This window comes from Ascidiella aspersa, chromosome 2, assembly GCF_963924565.1.
Source record: "Ascidiella aspersa chromosome 2, kaAscAspe10.2, whole genome shotgun sequence".
Classification (NCBI taxonomy): Eukaryota; Metazoa; Chordata; class Ascidiacea; order Phlebobranchia; family Ascidiidae; genus Ascidiella; species Ascidiella aspersa.
The window spans coordinates 39,137,214-39,157,926 of NC_139448.1; the positions used below are offsets into that span (position 1 = coordinate 39,137,214).

Here is a 20,713-nt window from a genome sequence, read left to right on the forward strand (position 1 = left end):
GAATCCACCCCAGGAGGGAAAGTAGAAAACCAACTTCATTTATTTTTTTTTTCAAAGTAAAAAAACCCAACAGCATGGCCAGGCAAGATTACTTTGTATTATTTGCGAAAACACGAAAGTGCCCTGATGTTGGAAACCCCAACCGCTAAGCTTACATTGGTAACACGAAGCCAATTAGAGTAACGCGAGCATAGCTGTGCGCCAGTGATGTGAGACAAGCATTCGAGCAAAGCGCTTTCAGTGCAGTGTTGTCAAACTGGTGAAAGGTTCAAAACGGGGTAAACTCGTGCTTTGTAAGGGCGAAGTGCACGCTTGGAATGTTTTTTTTAACCAAGTATCGATACAACCACTTGGTATCGGGCATCGGCTCCGATCCAATATTATGGGCCTTTCCTTACACGGGTTGAACAGAAGTAAAAGCGGCGGCTTACGAGTGTTTCTTGATTGTAAACTGTGACGTTGTCGTTGTCAAAATTACATCCAGTCTGTAGCGACCAGCTCACGAATTCCAACGAAATTATCTGCAACAACAAAATTCAACTTTAGTAAAACCAGTGTTTCCAACCTGGGTGGCGAAGGTTTTTTTTGTATAATGTCGCGACCCCAAGGCCTGTTTTGGTGTTGTGTCAAATGTCGGGAATAAGTGACCCCTGGCTAAGCATCACGCATCATTAGGCTACAGCATTTGTACGCACACTTCCTAATGAAAAAACCATGCCGAAAAAAACTCAAAAACTATTTTTTTAATTCTACTCAAATGACCTAAGACAAGCAAGTTATGTAAAAACAGTAACTTCAGTCAAGACGAGTCATGTAATAACAGTGATTTAAGTACGTCATTACAACAGTGTTGTACTTACAGTCCCCGATGAAGCCACAATCCTCCACACACAGTGTGTATTTGCAGGGTAGTTGTTCGGGTAATTTGGCGACCTGATGTATCCACTCCTCCCTGTTACAAATGAACTGCCGCATACCGAGTTACCATCTGTTAATAAAATGTGGATTTAGGAAAACTTATTGTCTTACTATAAAATAATGGTCTTTTGGTCAAAAAGTCTTTGACGAAATAACTTAAGTTTAAGTCAATTATAGCCTACTTATAAATAAATTGGGTTTTACTAAAATGTTTTTTGAATTAGGCTGCTTGAGCGTTAAGTTTTAAACCAAGCCTGAAAGTGTAACGCACAACACTTTTAACAAATAACATAAATTTAAAGCAGGCTTTTAATACTTAGCTTTATGGGTAATCTTTAAATAGTTACTTAAGTTTAAGCCAGGTATATTTCGAAATTACTTGAGTTCAACTCAAGTTTTTTTGCGAAATAACTTCAAAGTCGTATACCATGCTCCATTTTGTATTTTCAGCATCACAAAACTCACCTAGGCCTATAATTAAAAAAAATATATATACCGGACTAAAATTTCCCACAAATTTGCTCCGCACCTGTTGCCTCGTAAACTGCGTGAAATCCTGTGCCAGAAAAAAGTATGTCGGACGAGAATTCAATCTTCATTCTTCTTCCAGTGCTCACCATCGGCGATGGCAGATCAGTCCCACAGAACGTACCTAGCTTCTGCGAATAATGACGTCACGATTTGTTTAAAGCAGGGGTTTCTTAAATTAGGATGCATGGACCTTGGGGGCCCGTAAGTTAGTTTTAGGAGGTCCATGAAGGCCTAATTAAAAATATTTGTGTATATTTAAAAAGTAATCATTTTTTTCAAAGAAAGCAGTTCAATTAAAAACAAAACATTTTGCACTGAATGTAATTAGACTTCATTTCACTCTCACACTATTTAGATCAGCCTTTCTTAACCTGGGGTTAATTTACCCCAGGGGGTAAATTTTCTCGTTTTAGGGGGTAAATGAGCTATCAAACAAAAAATCCACATCAGCTGACAGGACAGAAAAAGTGTGCAAGCCGTAGGTATTGGTGGCCTACTTTCCTAGTTCAGATTAACTGCTAATTCGAAGTTAGCATATAGTAGCCTATTAATTCTTTATCATCTAGTGTCGGTAACATTATTTTTCGCGATGATAGCTATTTTAGTTAATTGGCAATATCCTAATTTCTTAGTAATTTCATTGTTACATCATAACTGATATAATTTGCTACTCGTTTTTAAAAAAAATAGAACCATTTTATATATGGGGGTAAATCTGATATTCATCTGTTGTTAAAAGGGTAAAATATACAAAAACAGTTAAGAACCCCTGCCATGATTTAGATCAAAACCAACAGATTTATGGAGTCTATTTGTATTGTGTGGTCAAGTTATGACGTCATTTTTTGAAAAAAAATTGCCGATTGTGGTCCACGTGAAGCAAAAAATATTTTAGGGGTCCTCGGTAAAAAAAGTTTAAGAAACCCTGGTTTAAATGCTTAAACAAGTCATTTTCGGAAGTCCCAGGAAAGTCATTTACAACAAACAGCAAGTCAAGCTCCAATCAGGTCATTAATTACAGTCAAGTCAATTCCGAGTCATTAAGATTAAAAATAAATGTTGACCTATTAAAGATAATTGATTCAATTCGAACAGTTTTTGTTTTGTGCCTAAGATATTTAGGTCGAGGCAAATTATTTGAATAATGGCGACTTAATTAAACTTGAGTCAATTCATTAAGCAGTGTTGTAATAACTTAAGTCAGGAACGTGCAGCCTGTGGTCCGCGGAACCAAAATATGTGGCCTGCGCCGTGGTTTGGTTTTTGGTCCGCAACCCCAAACTGTCAGTTTTGTTTGAGCTTCCTGCTGTTCCTAAGTCTAGGTCACTTAAAACCATGTAAATCTTTGTTATTAGAATATCACGAGGTGGAGGCGATTCACATTAAATTACCGCCAACGTTCATTTTGACAGTAAAGCAAGTTTCTAATTCCTCAACGATTAACAAAACAAGCCAGCTTCAGAAAGCTTATTAAAGTGATTTTAAAATCTTTTCCGTTGATTCGCAATTAATTAAGAACGAAACTGTTTTCTTTTTGTGGTAGTCACTGACAGGTAGTTGACGAGATATACGCAAGTGGCCCGTGGTCTAATCCCAATACACATATTTGGCCCGTGTCAAGAACACAAATAATGTGCCCCTTATTTTGAGAAATACTTCGACGTTTTTTCAGTCTGAACACCCAGAAGTGTTACCTTGCTTTCTGAAAAGCTTTCTTAGATTTCTAATCAAAAGGATTTGAATGCCTTTCTTTGCTTTTCTTAGATTTCTGAAGCACATCAAAACACGCGTGTTTTTTCTGCCATGTTTAACGTAGAATGACCGGTTATAACCGGTAAACATCACGCCACTGTTGGGGCATTATGACATAAAACAAAGGCAATTCGTAAACAACATAACACAGTTTAACGCATAAGGAAAGGTTACATGGTTAGATGCTAATTTGTAACAGCCCGGCAGTATAAAAGGTTGCACACCACTAACTTAAGTCAATGACTTGACAATATCACCTATGCAAGTAGCAGTGTTGTTAACAAGTCATTTTGATATGACTTAAGTCCCAGTCAAGTGATTTGGAAAATAACTTAAGTCCAAGTCAAGTCTTTCGCAAAAAAACAAGTCAAGTCCCAGTGAAGTCATTATGAGAGCAAGTCGATTTTAAGTCATGTGATTGACATAAAAGTAAACTGTTAAACTCGTCCCATTATAAGCATTAATTTAACTAAAAAAATAACACAAACGCAATATGCAGCACTAAAGGTGTTTAATGTGTAAAACTTGAGATAAATGTTAATAAAACACATTTAATTTAATCAAAAAATTTAAATTCAAGTCAGTGACTTAAGTCATTACAACACTGGAAGGTAGTATCGGATGGCGAATAATATAGAAACGGTGCCATTTTATGGGACTTGCTCACACTTTATCTCCTACCTGAGTAAGTCCATTATAAACGACCACCTTGTCCGTGCAAATGCTGAACGTTGGTCCTTCCAAGTCGAAAGCGTCGAAACCAACCGCAATAACCTGCCACAATATCTATATGTTACTTGATTTCCACCTAAATCAGGGGTGTCCAACATGAGGCACGCGTGCCACATTTTTTTCCCTAATAAAACATGGCACGCAAGCCCCCCAAAAGTACAGTCAATTGTCAAAAAAGCTAAATTTGTTTATTCACAATATAATACAATTTCATCAATTACAACAAAAAACAATTACTTTTGATATTGGAACGTTATGTTGTTTTCATCTTTAGTATAACATCGCTTTTAATATTAGATTCAAAAACAAAATAGTTACGAAACTTTGGCACGGAAAGAAGTTATAAGATAAAAATTGGCACGCCGGCATGTTTGAGTTGGACAACCCTGACTTAATTGAATACGTAGTTGCTGCCAGGCATTGTTTTAATTGTAAAATTTTTCTTCCAGCAAATCTACCAACGTCATGTCCCAGTCAATACTTACTCGTCCGATCGGTGCGGTCAGTGTGAGCGAACACGACGCCAACCTGGGGTAGTTCAGGGGGTAGTTTGGGCTCTTCAATGACCCCGACAACCTCCCTGTTCTTTCCTGAGGGCAATCACCTGTAATCACAAGATAACGGGAGTAAACTGCGAGTTACGGGAAATACATGTTAGCGATCTATAAAGTGCCTGCAATGATTTAATTTACAATCTTTTAACCCACATACGGTACCTTGCACAACGACCCCGACAATGATGCTTGTAAACACAGCTATTACAACTTTTGTCTTCATTTTGTCGACTATACTGCAGTGCTCCAAACTGCGATAAACGAATGTTCAACCAATTGATGAAGCAAATATTCTTGAAACTTTAAAAATCGTTCCCTGTGGAAACTTAGTGGAGTTTAAGTTTCTCCTAAAAAATGCCAAAGGGGATTTTTATTTTAAAGACAATTTGTATTTCCAAAGCCAAAAATAAATCGACATTATATTGATCAAGATCGATACGCACTTGTAGGTTATCATCTTTCAGTTGTTGTCATTACTAGGGCGAAAATTTTTTGACCAAAAAAATAGGAAATTTTGACCTGAAAAATTAAAGTTTGACAAATTTTGACCTGAAAAATTAAAATTTTGACAAATTTTCACCTAAAAAATTAAAATTTTGACAAATTTTCACCTGCTAGAAATACATTGATTTAAATAACCTAGGCGTCGTTAATCACGCGTTTTTTATACCGTATATTGCTCTAACAAAGATATAATACGTTTAAAATGACTTTGAACTTATATGAAAACTAAATTTTTTTTTGATAAAATGTAAGATAAATTTTCGAAAGATAAAGATAAAAAGTTTTTTTTTTGTAAGCGATTTATGTGCAATTTGTTCGATTTTAACTTACAAAAATATTGACAAATTTTGACCTAACGTGTAAATTTTGACAAAATTTTGATTTTTTTTTGACAAGTCAAAAAATATTCGCCCTAGTCATTACGATACAAATTAGCATTGACACGTCTTAATCAAGATAATGTCGGTTTACTCGAATTGTTTTGCTTCACAATATTTTTTTAAGCCTTCTAAGAGATCCGTGCATAGTCTACCTAACTTTGCATTCTCTGTTTAGTAGATAAATAGGATACAGACAGGTAAAGAACCTTGAGCATATGCTCCAAATATAAGTTGGGTTTCTAAATATTTTGGTATATGGTACGTGAACACCCCCTTCGTCTTACGAAGGAAGCCCCTTTAGAGTACGCTTCTATAGATCTTAGTCGTATCCGTGCCGCAACCTCTAAAAAGAACTGGATCGATTCTTATAACCCTCTTCTCAATTTTTTCAGCTATCACATTTAATCCATCAATAAATAAACAACACAAGAATGAACAAACAATTTGCATCAGAATGAACAAACTTGTCAATATTAAGGTAGTAACTATTGCCATTGTATAAAAATACCCACAGGTAAATACCGACAATACATATTGTACACCATGCACGGAATTGTAATGTAGCTTTATAATGAACAATATTAAAGTCAAAAAAGTCATATAAATCGACATTATCTTGATAAAGACGTTTAAGTACGAACTTCCATCATATTCAATTAATGTGTCATCAGACATTAACTGATACAACTGTGCTTAAGTCAAGTACACTAAGTATTGATCTGTAATGCAGCTTGATAATGAATTGCAAACCAAAAAGGTCGAGTAAACCGACATCATCCTTATTAAAACGTTTAGATTTACTCAACCTTTTTGGCTTTATATTTCATAAATAACCACTATCTCGCAGCATTTTGGTATAACAACAAATCAAATATAACTCGCCGTTAAAAATGTATTAGAATAAAATCGCACATCACTCTAAAAAGTTTTCTACGATTAACCGGGTGTTTAGTTGGTTATCCACATATTTCACCAACGTGGGGGATTAAACTAAAGGTGGAAATAAAGTTTTGCCTCGCGCTTCATTGACCTTGACTGCGTTTTGTGACCATTTTGGCTTGGAAACACGACAAACGATTTCAGGAACTGAAACGGTCTTTAAAGTTATAACCTATAATTACGTAACTACTCAGGAAATTACCTGTTAGTAATTGGATTAATTAAATTTGCATTTTTAACACAATTGTTGGTGTAGGCCGATACAATGAATCGTTGTTGGAAAATTGTTAAACGTGGCTCGTGGACCATTCCACAAAACATTTCCGAAGTTGTTTTGCTTTCTTTTGTATTGTAGTGTTTTATTGATATTAAGACACAACAAAGCGGAGTGCGAAAGAAAAAAAAGAGGCGAGATAAAACACATGTCAGAAAGCGACGAATTAGCAGGAAGGCATTAAAATACAGTTGGGGATTCGGAGTAACATGAAGTGAGCGTTAAAATACACCTTGCCACTTGCAAAGAAAGTTTATAATTCTTAATGGCGATAAGATGTTCCGATTTGACCATACTTAGGAACACATTTGAAATTCGGCACGGATTCGGCGTACTTACAGCGGTAAATTACGAAACGCGCACACAACAACAAACAATTCAAAAGGGTTTCAGATTGATCTGCCACAACACCAAACAACATATGAACAGGGTCAGGGCGTAAATCAATCAGAAGTTTCGCCGAGATCCAGGCAGTTACTTCTTCCCAGAAAGTTACTACTTTGGTACAAAAATAAAACACGTGCGCTGCAGTTTCTAATGCACCGCAGAAGAACCAAAATAAATTCGTCTTTTTAAATTGCTGATTTATCTCTACAGCGACCACTAGCGGTTAACTCATAGGCTCTAAATAAAAGGTTATTTGTAGATTTTCTCGGATCGCTCGGGATACGTAAATGTCCACTAGCGATGTTTTTTATCTAGGCGTTTATAGAGTATATTACAAACTTATACGCAATAATATCGCAAAAACGTTGTATTTTTAAACTTTTTGAAATTGTGTGTTTATTAACGTAAAGACGATCCACGATTTTTTTTATTTTTGAACAAAAAGTGTTTAACTTTTAAAATGGGTGAATGTGTTCGATTATAAGCAATAACTCATCTCAAAATAACAAAAACGCAGCATAAAGCAAGCAAATTGTTTATGTGCAATACTTATTTGAAAAAAAAAATTTTCATTAAAATTATTCAAAACACTTAAATTTGACCAAAACTATTTCACTTTAGCCAAGTCATTTTGGTCAAAAGAGTTAATACTTTGTAATTTTGTCTAAAAAAGAACATCGCAATTCTTATCTTTGAAGAGTTTAAACTAGAAACGAAGAAATATCACTAAAATCGTTTTTATTTACACCAGACGTTGACGATAAATCCAAACAAGGACTTTTTGTTACGTCACTTCCACCACCATTGTCCCGACAAAGCGACGAGAAGCAATGTTGCCATGACAACCGCACTCGGAGTTAGTTGGCCTCCTGTAAACAATAGGCAATAGTGACGTCATACACAGAATTGTGTACCCTAAATATACTATTTTTAAATGTTACATCACACTAGAATAGACCAACGGATCTTGTACTGGTGGACCCATTGGGGTGCCTGGTTTAGTTTTGGGGTTTCAAGAAGGCCTAATTAAAATCTTAGTGGAAAATTCAAATAGTTTAAGAAATCTTTGCAAAAGAAAAGAGAGAATTAAAACACGCTTTGTATAATTTTGTAATGTATTTTAGAATTTATGTCATTGTTGACTGGTACCACCCTTTTTCTACTCAGTTAGTTAACATTGTAAGGCCGCACGTAAAACTGCCAGGGTCCCGAGTCCGACATGCGCATGCGCAGTACAAAATTTTACAACTGTTATGACCGCCAATTGGAAATTGTAAAGGTGGAATAGCATATGGTGAAATATTTTCCAACTATGTATTGTGACTGAATGAATTATACGACACCCTATGGGGATTGCTGAATATCCACGTTATTTCGTTAAGGTAATTGGTGAAATACAGGCTGTAGAGTCAGGGCCGGATTCGGGACTCGGGTTTATTTTTTGGGACGGAGCCGGACTCGGGAGTCGGAATCGGGTTATTTTTAACCAACTTCGCAGCCCTGGTTCAAAGTGAATTCGGTAATACTTTATGAATACCACAACAACCATTTATTTCACCTCGTGATATTGTCCACGATATTCGGAAACCTTTCCTTGTACGGCTGACGTCACTATTGAAGGTCACCTTGACGAACAATGACGTAGATATGACGTCACTAGGTCTAGAGTTGCCGCAGTGACGCGAAACTAACTAAAAGCATTAAACACGAAAAAATGATTGAAATATATGTATTTTTATTTAAGAGTGGTGGATTAAAATACTTTAAATTGTTAAAAGTGAACTCTACTTAAAACACTTAAACGTGATTAGGTTTGCCAGCGCTTCTCAAATGGCGCACAAAGGAAGGTCGCCAAGTGCAATTGTGAAATATCGATAGGATATAAAGTACTTTTTTTTCTCTCTTTTTCGGCTGAGCTTATTCATCCCACATTTATTTTAGGACAAAGCAACTATGAAGCCTATAAAAAAAATTTCAAGTATTTAAAAACAAATACGAGTCTATCTAAAAATACTCTCATTTTGAGCATACAGCGTTACTTTTTAATTATAAGGTCGACTGTATATGTCAGAAACACGCCAATATAAGTAGGTTGAACTCGAAGCAATATACCAAAAACTTTTATAATATCTCGTACCGTATAAAGTGCGTATGTTGTGCTTTGCTATACACTAAAGTTTACCGAGCTACTCACAATGTTTTCCCCGTCATAAACTTCCACGTAATCGCGTCGACATCCAGCTGATGATTCAACATCAAAGTCCTCGAAGCGAAGTCTTATTTTCTGCGGAAATTCGTTGATCAGAGCCTTGTTATTATTACCTTACGCACAAACTACTTGCTTGGCTGTATAATCTGTATATACATCGGGGCGGCGGAGTTGGGTCATTTTGCTGAAGTCGGATTTGTAAAAGTGGAAAAGAGTGGTTGGTGGATATTTCTCAACAACGTACTGTGTGGTTGAGTTATATAACAACCTATGAATCGATTGCTAAATATGCATCTTATTTAGCCCGATACGACGATACACCCTAGTATCGGACAAGTACCGATGCCACCACTTGGTATCGGGTATCGACTACGATTCCATATTATCAAAAAATGTAGGATATTCATTATAGGCTATATCCGATACACGATAATTTCGGCTAAAAGCAGACTGGCCGATAATAAGAGGTATCGGTTGTTGTCCGATAATATCGTCGTATTTTTTTTATGTCGTTACCCCTTTCCTACTACTATCTTTAAATTTATGGCGGCAAACAGAAAATGTCCATATATTTGTCTGTTTAAGTATTTATTTTAGGAAAGTCGGCATTAGGCTATTTGTCATAACTTGTTTAGCCAGCACAAGTTAGCCCTCCAAAATCAGCACACGAAATCTCGCACATGCTTTACTGCTTTTCTATTTTATCAACCTTCTATATATCGTTTTAGCTTGTATCCCAAGTTGTTACTTACCTCACATAATGTGGATCTGCAAGGTTATGTACCACGCTAGCATTGGACGAGAACCGTTACTAGCGTAATACATATCCTTGCAAATCGACCTTATTTAAGTTACATGTTTAGTTGCAACCCACCAGCCCCACAGCTCCGTATATCCTCCACGTACATGAGGCGAGGTTGGGGTAGTTCGAGGGGTAGTTGGGTGAGATGATGACCCCGGTTGAACCCGCCAGTGGTTCTGAACCACAAGTGTAAACTGGGATCAGGGTTGGTGTAGGGAATGTAGCTGTGGGACGAAAACAAATCCAGGGTTAGAATACAGCCGTTAATGCAAGGACATTGATTAAACAGCGGTCGGGTCGGGTGTGCTCTGAAGTCCTAGTATTTATTACTAATCAATATTTGCTAAAGTTTCAAAATTAAAGTTACTAAATAAAAGTGTTTTCTGCATTTTTATTGCTGTGTCTATAAAACGAACAAGACGCCTTTTCCGCCAGTGTCATCGTTTGTTAATTTGTTTTAAATGAACTAACAAGATGCAGTGGGCGTGGTAAAGGTTGGCCTGGGCGTGGTAAAGGTTGTCCATCTTAGTTGGAAGCCTGTGTAAGCCACACTGTTGTCAGACACGAACTCGATCTTCACAGATGAACCGGTCGACTCAATGTCACCGGGTTCTCCATACTGACAGTAGCTCGCGATCAGCTGTGATGAAACAATCGACCTTTGTTGACTACATATGTTGTCACAACATAGTTGTTTTCGAAATTAGTTCATTTAGTTTAACTTAGTTAGACGTAGAATGAATATTAAAAGCCTATACAGATGTAGGTATGGCTATAGCATTTTGTGAACGTTTCGAATAAATGTTAATATACTGACTAGATGTTATAGTGAGAAGTGTAATGAACTTTGTAATGTTAAGTTCAACCCACCGAGGTCTCTCCGTCGTAGACGTTCAACCTGTCAGATGCGCAATTGTACGTTGACTCGATTCTCAAGTGATTGAAGATGATTCTGATTCGCTAACAACATGTTGAAGTTTAAAGCATGCTTTGGTGATTGAAGTTAAACGTAAAAGTTTGTTTTCACTGTCTCTAACAGTAGAGATCGATATTTGTTCTCCAACTAAAGTCAAAAGTAAAATAAAAAAAAAATAAAAATTACTCGAATCTATGCTATATTTCGTTAAACTAATATTGACTTTAGACTGACGCTATGGTAAATCATTGAACTTATTGAATGAAAAATAAAATAGAAAAACTATTAGACAATTTCAACAAAACTGACAACTATAAATGTTGAAACTTTTTTTCTAATGCTGGCGTTGTCTCACCTGGTTGAACGAAGCTGAGATCCTCCAAACGCACCTGACATTGTGGGGATAGTTCAGAGGGTAGTTGGGTGACTTTAGGATTCCAGAACTCGCAGTGAGCTGGGTTGAACCACACGAGTATGTAGAGGCTGCAGAAACATAGATTTTTACAATTTTTTTTAAGTGCCATAACTTCACAACAAATGTCAAAGTCAAAAATGTCGAGTAGATTGACATCGGTGTGATTAAGACGTTTCGATACGAACCTGTAGTATCATCTTTAGTCAATGTTAACTGCCATTAAACCAGCTATAACGAACTGGAAATGTTTTGTGCTAATTTATCACAACAGCTCTCAACCGCACTTATGCTGCCCTGTGATTCATTTTGTTCATTTTCCCCCTTTTTTTATATCTATTATTTCAGGATACGTATTTAATCTCCTGTTGAGGCAAAAACTTTCATGAGCTTAAATATTTTTTTGTCGTTAAGAATTTAACTACCAAAAAGCCAGCAAAACTCAACTGGAAATGTTTTTTAATGATGGCTGCAAGCCTATGAGCGGCGCCCTGTGATTCATTATATGTTTGCTGCATTTTTGTCAGATTTTTTACATTCATACAATTTTATAATCTGTCAATACTTCAAAATAGAGATGTCCAATATTCGACAATTGATCCCGCTACCGATGACTGATATTTGACGTCACTAGTACCAAACCAAATGACGTCACTAGTTTGTTTAAACAAGGAAAGTAGATGAAAAGGTTCAAAGTACAATGTTCCAGGTTAAATTTGCTTCAGCGCTAGAACTTTAGTCGCATCTATCCATCAACCTATACTTACTTATTTCTAATAAATTTACATTTTGAGCTACACTCTCTCCGCTGAATCGCAAATTATTACTGTAATTCCAATATCGATTTATATCGGATCAGCACCACCCTAATATTGGATGATATCGATATCGCCCCTAGTATCGGACGATATTGATACCACCACTTGGTATCGGCTATCGGCTTCGAACCAATATTATCGAACAACTCTACTTTGAAACATTAACAACAGTTCATTTCGCATTGTAAGTCTTTTTTTCTTTTAACATTTAAAAAAAAAGTTATTAACACCAGTTTTAAAATAAAATTTGTTCATATGATTCATGCTCAAAATTGAATCATTTTTTATTTCAAGCCAGGGCCTTTTATTTTCCCAATGTACTCACTGCTCGCAAACTACGTTTATAGCCGACCTCTTCGCAAACCAACCAAGTTACCATAAACCGAACTTATAGAAATACATCAACATGTTGTTTATATTATTTTTTCGTTTGATTTTTGCATTATTTTCTTGTTTATTATGTTCAACTCACTGCGTGCCGTCCACTTAAGTATGAACCCGCTGCTTTGAACTTGAAGATCAGAGTTGAAGGTCACCTTCATCCTTCGGCCCGTGGAAAATACGGTAGAGGGCGCTGTTGCTCCACAAAAAGTTCCCAAAACCTTTAACGAACCAAAAAAAAATAAAACGCATAAATGTGAAAATCAACCTACATTAACAAAAATGTGTTGTGTTCCTGGAAGAAAAACAAAGAAATAAACAAAAAGACCAAAGAGGGGAAATTCGTCCCAAAGGGGGAGAGTCGAAAGTTTAAAACCAACTTTTTTATTTTTTTTTATTTTTAAATCAACGTATAGTACTTAAAATTTATTGTGCTACTGAAATGAAAAACAACAACGAAATATTTAAAAAGGGAGATTTTCAAACCGGGATGGGGAATCCACCCCAGGAGGGAAAGTAGAAAATGCAAAAAAATCCAACAGCATGGCCAGGCAAGATTACTTTGTATTATTTGCGAAAACACGAAAGTGCCCTGATGTTGGAAACCCCAACCGCTAAGCTTACATTGGTAACACGAAGCCAATTAGAGTAACGCGAGCGTAGCTGTGCGCCAGTGATGTGAGACAAGCATTCGAGCAAAGCGCTTTCAGTGCAGTGTTGTCAAACTGGTGAAAGGTTCAAAACGGGGTAAACTCGTGCTTTGTAAGGGCGAAGTGCACGCTTGGAATGTTTAAGTACTGATACAACCACTTGGTATCGGGTATCGGTTCCGATCCGATATTATCGGACAACCCATACAAGGGTTGAACAGAAGTGAAAGTTCAAGAAACGATGTTTAAAGCAACTGACGTGTGTTTCTTGATTGTAAACTGTGACGTTGTCGTTGTCGAAGCCACATCCAGTCTGCAGCGACCAGCTCACGAATTCCAACGAAATTATCTGCAACAACAAAATCCAACTTTAGTAAAACCAGTGTTTCCCAGCCTGGGTGGCGAAGGTTTTTTTGTATAAGGCCTGTTTTGTTGTTGTTTTAAATGTCGGGAATAAGTGACCCCTTGCTAAGCATCACGTTTACCGTTGTACAATGACTTAAGCCAAGTAATTCATTAGGCTACACAGCATTTGTACGCACACTTCCAAATGAAAAAAACTATGCCGAAAAAAAACTCAAAAACTATTTTTTAAATTCCACTCAAATGACCTAAGACAAGCAAGTTATGTAAAAACAGTAACTTCAGTCAAGACGAGTCATGTAATAACAGTGATTTAAGTACGTCATTACAACAGTGTTGTACGCACAGTTCCCGATGAAGCCACAATCCTCCACACACAGTGTGTATTTGCAGGGTAGTTGTTCGGGTAATTTGGCGACCTGATATATCCACTGCTTCCTGTTACAAATGAACTGCCGCACACCAGGTTACCATCTGTGAATAAAATGTGGATTTAGGAAAACTTATTGTCTTACTATAAAATAAGCATGGTCTTGTGGTCAAAAGAGAAATAACTTAAGTTTAAGTCAATTATAGCCTACTTATAAATAAATTAGGTTTTACTAAAATGTTTTTGAATTAGGCTGCTTGAGCGTTAAGTTTTAAACCAAGCCTGAAAGTGTAACGCACAACACTTTTAACAGATAACATAAATTTAAAGCAGGCTTTTAATACTTAGCTTTATGGTAAATCTTTTATATAGTAACTTAAGTTGAAGTCATTTTTTTGCGAAATAACTTCAAAGTCGTATACCATGCTCCATTTTGTATTTTCAGCATCACAAAACTCACGTAGGCCTATAATTAAAAAAAAAAAATACCGGACTAAAATTTCCCACAAATTTGCTCTGCACCTGTTGCCTGGTAAACTGCGTGAAATCCTGTGCCAGAAAAAAATGTGTCGGACGAGAATTCAATCTTCATTATTCTTCCGGTGCTCACCATCGGCAATGGCAGGTCAGTCCCACAGAACGTACCTAGTTTCTGCGAATAAAAACGTCACCATACAAATAATGACGTCACTATATAATTAATGACGTCAATATATCTAAAATGACGTCACTATTTGTTTAAAGGTCGCAAGCGTTGCGTAATGATGCGTCGTGCATACCATGGTTGTAAACAAGTCATACGAAAATGACTTTAATCCCAGTCAGACCTCAGCTTCGTGCTTTATACTTTTAATACGTACTGTTAAATAAGAACCAAATAAATACATTACTATTTGCCAACCTATATCTAGAAAAAATATTTGGCTTTTATGGCTCCCTTAGCTCAAAAGGTTCCCGACCCCTGGTATGGCGACTAAAACCTAAAATATGTCATCTTATATGCTCTATCACTATTTTCGTTTACTTTACCTCCTACCTGAGTAAGTCCGTTATAAACGACCACCTTGTCCGTGCAAATGCTGAACGTTGGTCCTTCCAAGTTGAAAGCGTCGAAACCAACCGCAATAACCTGCCACAATATTTATATGTTACTTGATTTCCACCTAAATGAATGTGGCTACCAGGCATTGTTTCAACTGTAAACTTGTTTTTGCGGTAAAATTTTATTAAGTTATCAACGTTTCGACCACCTATTCGTGCAATCATGTTTTTCCGCCTCGTGGTTTAGAACCTGGCACATTGTTGTCTTTCCTTTAATGTTTGTCTGGTATATTTTTTTCGTCTAATTGTAATTGCATTGCCCTAAAGAAGACCGCCCGAATAGGTTTTCGAAATGTTGATACTTTAATAAAATTTCTTTCTACTTCTCACAGAAAAAAATTTGTTTTTTTAAGGACATTGACATTTATTGCCGTAAGAGCCGGAATGCCCGCCAGTGACTATACATAGCCTGACCTTCTATTATCTCTTATGCGACTAGGGACTTTATTTTCTAGGTCAGAGTCGGACTCGAGTTATTTAAATCCCACATCCTCTGTGTCCCAACCCCTGCTTTATCCATTTGTGGTCATGTCCTTGCCAATAATAAGGTGGACCATCAAAATCACCTCAAAATGTAATTACCACAAAAGTAGGCAACTTAAAAGCAAATAATAGAAAAATTGAATAAGCCATTTGCTGGTGTCTTTTTGATATCAAAAGTGTTATACGTGGTTCTATTGAAGTTTTTCACGTACAACTGGTCTTAAAGTTTAGGACTTAAACAAGTAGTTGCCTAGTTTTAAATAGTTGGGCACAATAATTGCAGCATTGTGACGTTAATTGAAGTCCAAAGTAAGCCATTAACTATGTTACGTCACAACTGGCGAAGTTCGAATTTTGTTAGACAAGCCTTCAACAGCTTGGATTTTGCAATTGAGATATAAATTGTAATATATTTGGCGGACCGGCGGTTGAGAACCACTGCTATAGACCCCTACTTTATCCATTTGCGGTCATGTCTCCCCAATACTTACTCCTCCGTTGTGTGCTGTCAGTGTAAGCGAACACGACGTCCACATCGGGTAGTTCAGGGGGTAGTTCGGGCTCTTCAATGACCCCGATAACCTCCCTGTTCTTTCCTGAGGGCAATCACCTGGAAAGCACAAGATAACGGGGAGTAAAGCGATCTTTTTGGGATAGGGATCGGGCGAAGGTATCGGTTATCGTTATGTGGCCGATCTATCCTCCAGGTGTCATTGAACCACGTTTGATCTTTGTTTCCTTGCCAAATATACTAAGAATATTGTATCGCCTATTATGTTTGATTCGAATGAATTGCAAATTAATGTTGGGTAATGTAAATGACACAAATACTTGCCTCCACGACCGAACAGCCTGATGTGAATAACAAAGTCAAAAAGTTTACGTTTAGTACTTATACCTTTATTATAAGTTCTAAATATAAAAAAACTTTATTTACAACCTTACAACCCACATACCTTGTACAAGGATCCTCAATTGCATTACGATGCTTGTAAGCACAACTATTACAACTTTTGTCTTCATTTTGTCGCCTATACTGGAATACTCTGGTTGCAAACCGGCGATACACAACTGTTAATAAGCCTTTTAATGAACAAATATTCTTGGAACTTCGTCCCCCTGACAAGAACTTAGTAAATTTTAAGTTTCTCCGAAACAAATGTTCAGGGATTTTTTTTATTCTAAAGTAAATTTGGATTCCAAAAGCCCAAAAAGGCGAGTAAATTGGCATCAATCTGCCAAACATCGATAGACACTTGTATTACACGAACTGATGACGAAATGTCTTAATCAGGATTATGTCGATTTTCTTTTTGGCTTTCATTTAATTTTAAGCTTTCTTTTTGGCTTTCATTTAATTTTAAGCTGTCTTACTGATCCGTGCATAATATACCAGACTTTCTATGTTATATTAAAGTGACCAGCTAAGTCTTTTTGTAGCTAAATAGCAAAACATTACGAAAATGGCGTAACCATTTGCATCTAAATGCCAAAACAACGGAAAATTAGACCCCTAAAACCCAAATTACCCCTTTTGTTTGCAGCTACAAACAGTTAAAGACCACTGAATAACTAAATTAGGCGAATGCTCCAAATATAAGTTGGGTTTCTTATTATTTTGGTAAATGCTACGCTTCAATAGATCTCAACCTTTTGTCTCGCTGCCTCTAAAAGAACTTGACTGATTTTAGTTTCCTCTTTTTAATTTTTCAGCTTCAACCGAATAATGATTGAAAAACACTAGAATGAACTAATCATTTGCATCCAAATGAACCGACCTTTTAATGTTGGAAGGTAGCAAATATCACTATTGTAAAAATACCCACAGGTAAATATAACGACTATACCTGGGTGCACTAAGCATGGATTTGTAATGTACCGGTAGCTTAATAATACATTTTGAAACTTTGAAACGTCTTAATCAAGATGCTGTCGATTTACTCAACTTTTGTGGTTTAAAACTCATAAATAACTACTGTCTTGCAGCATTATTGTGCAACAATCTAATTTACCACGCGCATAAAAATGCATTCGAAAAAAAACGCACTGAGCAAACTTTTTACGTTTCGCACCGAGTTTAGTTTTGTGGTTATCCACGTATTTTTTCACCCTCGTGGGGAATTTAGCCGAAGGTAAAACTAAAGTTTTGCTTCGCGCTTCGTTCACCTTGACTGAGCTTTGTGACCTTGACGGTAGCTTAAAAAACCCAAGAAATGATTTCAGAAACTGAAGAGTCTTTTAAATTCCTTTAACGGTCTACCAAATTATAAACTAATTGTGTAACTACACAGGACACAAGCAGTTAGTGTTTGGACTAATTGAATTTGCATTTTTACTACAATACTTGAGTGTTTTTGTTATTTAGAGTTTAAGTAGGCTGATAAAATAAATCGTTGTTGGAAAATTGGTATTGTAGTATTTTATTGATATTAAGACACAACAAAACGAGTGCGAAAGAAAAAAAAAGGCGAGATAAAAAAAAATGTCAGAAAGCGACGAATTAGCAGGAAGGCATTAAAATACAGTTGGGGTTACGGAGTAACATGAAGTGAGCGTTAAAATAGCCCTTGCCACTTGCAAAGAAAGTCGTTAATTTTATAATTCTTAATGGCGATAAGATGTTCCGATTTGACCATACTTAGGAACACATTTCAAATTCGGCACGGATTCGGCGTACTTACAGCGGTAAATTACGAAACGCGCACACAACAACAAACAATTCAAAAGGGTTTCAGATTGATCTGCCACAATACCAAACAACATATGAACAGGGTCAAGGCGTAAATCAATCAGAAGTTTCGCCGAGATCCAGGCAGTTACTTCTTCCCAGAAAGTTACTACTTTGGTACAAAAATAAAACACGTGCGCTGCAGTTTCTAATGCACCGCAGAAGAACCAAAATAAATTCGTCTTTTTAAATTGCTGATTTATCTCTACAGCGACCACTAGCGGTTAACTCATAGGCTCTAAATAAAAGGTTATTTGTATATTTTCTCGGATCGCTCGGGATACGTAAATGTCCACTAGTGATGTTTTTTTATCTAGGCGTTTATAGAGTATATTACAAACTTATACGCAATAATATCGCAAAAACGTTGTATTTTTAAACTTTTTGAAATTGTGTGTTTATTAACGTAAAGACGATCCACGATTTTTTTATTTTTGAACAAAAAGTGTTTAACTTTTAAAATGGGTGAATGTGTTCGATTATAAGGAATAACCCATCTAAAAATAACAAAAACGCAACATAAAGCAAGCAAATTGTTTGTGCGCAAAAATTATTTGAAAAAAAATTTCATTAAAATTATTCAAAACACTTAAATTTGACCAAAACTATTTCACTTTAGCCAAGTCATTTTGGTCAAAAGAGTTAATACTTGTAATTTTGTCTAAAAAAGAACATCGCAATTCTTATTTTCGAAGAGTTTAAACTAGAAACGAAGAAATATCACTAAAATCGTTTTTGTTTACAGCAGACGTTGACGATAAATCCAAACAAGGACTTTTTGTTACGTCACTTCCACCACCATTGTCCCGACAAAGCGACGAGAAGCAATGTTGCCATGACAACCGCACTCGGAGTTAGTTGGCCTCCTGTAAACAATAGGCAATAGTGACGTCATACACAGAATTGTGTACCCTAAATATACTATTTTTAAATGTTACATCACACTAGAATAGACCAACGGATCTTGTACTGGTGGACCCATTGGGGTGCCTGGTTTAGTTTTGGGGTTTCAAGAAGGCCTAATTAAAATCTTAGTGGAAAATTCAAATAGTTTAAGAAATCTTTGCAAAAGAAAAGAGAGAATTAAAACACGCTTTGTATAATTTTGTAATGTATTTTAGAATTTATGTCATTGTTGACTGGTACCACCCTTTTTCTACTCAGTTAGTTAACATTGTAAGGCCGCACGTAAAACTGCCAGGGTCCCGAGTCCGACATGCGCATGCGCAGTACAAAATTTTACAACTGATATGACCGCCAATTGGAAATTGTAAAGGTGGAATAGCATATGGTGGAATATTTTCCAACTATGTATTGTGACTGAATGAATTATACGACACCCCTATGGGGATTGCTGAATATCCACGCTATTTCGTTAAGGTATTTGGTGAAATACAGGCTGCAGAATCCGGGCCGGATTCGGGACTCGGGTTTATTTTTTGGGCCGGAGCCGGACTCGGGAGTCGGACTCGGGTTATTTTTAACCGACTTCGCAGCCCTGGTTCAAAGTGAATTCGACAATACTTTATGAATACCACAACAACCATTTATTTCACCTCGTGATATTGTCCACGATATTCGGAAACCTTTCCTTGTAAGGCTGACGTCACTAATGAAGGTCACCTTGACGAAAAATGACGTAGATATGACGTCACTAGGTCTAGAGTTGCCGCAGTGACGCAAAACTAACTAAAAGCATTAAACACGAAAAAATGATTGAAATATATGTATTTTTATTTAAGAGTGGTGGATTAAAATACTTTAAATTGTTAAAAGTGAACTCTACTTAAAACACGTAAACGTGATTAGGTTTGCCAGCGCTTAAGCGAAAGGAAGGTTGCCAAGTGCAATTGTGAAATATCGATAGGATATAAAGTACTTTTTTTTCTCTCTTTTTCGGCTTAGCTTATTCATCCCACATTTATTTTAGGACAAAGCAACTATGAGGCCTATAAAAAAAATTTAAAGTATTTAAAAACAAATACGAGTCTATCTAAAATTACTCGCTTTTGAGCATACAGCGTTACTTTTTAATTATAAGGTCGACTGTATATGTTAGAAACACGCCAATATAGTAGGTTGAACTCGAAGAAATATACCAAAAACTTTTATAATATCTCGTACCGTATAAAGTGCGTATGTTGTGCTTTGCTATACACTAAAGTTTACCGAGCTACTCACAATGTTTTCCCCGTCATAAACTTCCACGTAATCGCGTCGACATCCAGCTGATGATTCAACATCAAAGTCCTCGAAGCGAAGTCTTATTTTTCTGCGGAAATTCGTTGATCAGAGCCTTGTTATTATTACCTTACGCACAAACTACTTGCTTGGCTGTATAATCTGTATATACATAGGGGCGGCGGAGTTGGGTCATTTTGCTGAAGTCGGATTTGTAAAAGTGGAAAAGAGTGGTTGGTGGATATTTCTCAACAACGTACTGTGTGGTTGAGTTATATAACACCCTATGAATCGATTGCTAAATATGCATCTTATTTAGCCCCGATAC

General features: G+C 36.5%; 2 protein-coding genes across 2 annotated transcripts; both read right to left on the reverse strand.

Moving 5' to 3' along the window:
- Positions 1 to 151: 151 nt before the first annotated feature.
- LOC146165699 (procollagen C-endopeptidase enhancer 2-like) lies at positions 152 to 4,825 on the reverse strand. The gene is made up of 7 exons (XM_083381002.1): positions 4,650 to 4,825; positions 4,419 to 4,537; positions 3,883 to 3,975; positions 1,448 to 1,577; positions 861 to 988; positions 432 to 521; positions 152 to 256 (listed from the first exon to the last, which is right to left on the reverse strand). Exons 1-7 carry the CDS (start codon positions 4,708 to 4,710, stop codon positions 152 to 154), a joined length of 726 nt encoding a protein of 241 aa, XP_083237128.1. The 5' UTR covers positions 4,711 to 4,825.
- A 2,678-nt stretch (positions 4,826 to 7,503) lies between these two features.
- Positions 7,504 to 15,192, reverse strand: LOC146165700 (tolloid-like protein 2). The gene is made up of 13 exons (XM_083381004.1): positions 15,184 to 15,192; positions 14,929 to 15,021; positions 14,415 to 14,544; positions 13,869 to 13,996; positions 13,419 to 13,508; positions 12,601 to 12,730; positions 11,254 to 11,381; positions 10,853 to 10,942; positions 10,454 to 10,622; positions 10,055 to 10,206; positions 9,166 to 9,255; positions 8,530 to 8,662; positions 7,504 to 7,840 (listed from the first exon to the last, which is right to left on the reverse strand). The coding sequence occupies exons 1-13, from the start codon at positions 15,190 to 15,192 to the stop codon at positions 7,761 to 7,763; spliced, it is 1,422 nt and encodes a 473-aa protein (XP_083237130.1). The 3' UTR covers positions 7,504 to 7,760.
- Positions 15,193 to 20,713: the final 5,521 nt, after the last annotated feature.

What these genes read in the sequence shown, in the direction of transcription:
- LOC146165700 (XM_083381004.1), bottom strand. An exon ending in TTTACAATCAAGAAACACAC is followed by an intron (nt 12,731 to 13,418) that starts GTCAGTTGCTTT and finishes GGTTCGTTAAAG; the next exon opens with GTTTTGGGAACTTTTTGTGG. An exon ending in TATACGGAGCTGTGGGGCTG is followed by an intron (nt 9,256 to 10,054) that starts GTGGGTTGCAAC and finishes GAATTTCCGCAG; the next exon opens with AAAATAAGACTTCGCTTCGA.
- LOC146165699 (XM_083381002.1), bottom strand. Translation starts at nt 4,710, where the DNA reads ATGAAGACAAAAGTTGTAATAGCTGTGTTTACAAGCATCATTGTCGGG. An exon ending in TGACCGCACCGATCGGACGA is followed by an intron (nt 3,976 to 4,418) that starts GTAAGTATTGAC and finishes ATATTGTGGCAG; the next exon opens with GTTATTGCGGTTGGTTTCGA. An exon ending in TTTACAATCAAGAAACACTC is followed by an intron (nt 257 to 431) that starts GTAAGCCGCCGC and finishes ACCTTTCACCAG; the next exon opens with TTTGACAACACTGCACTGAA.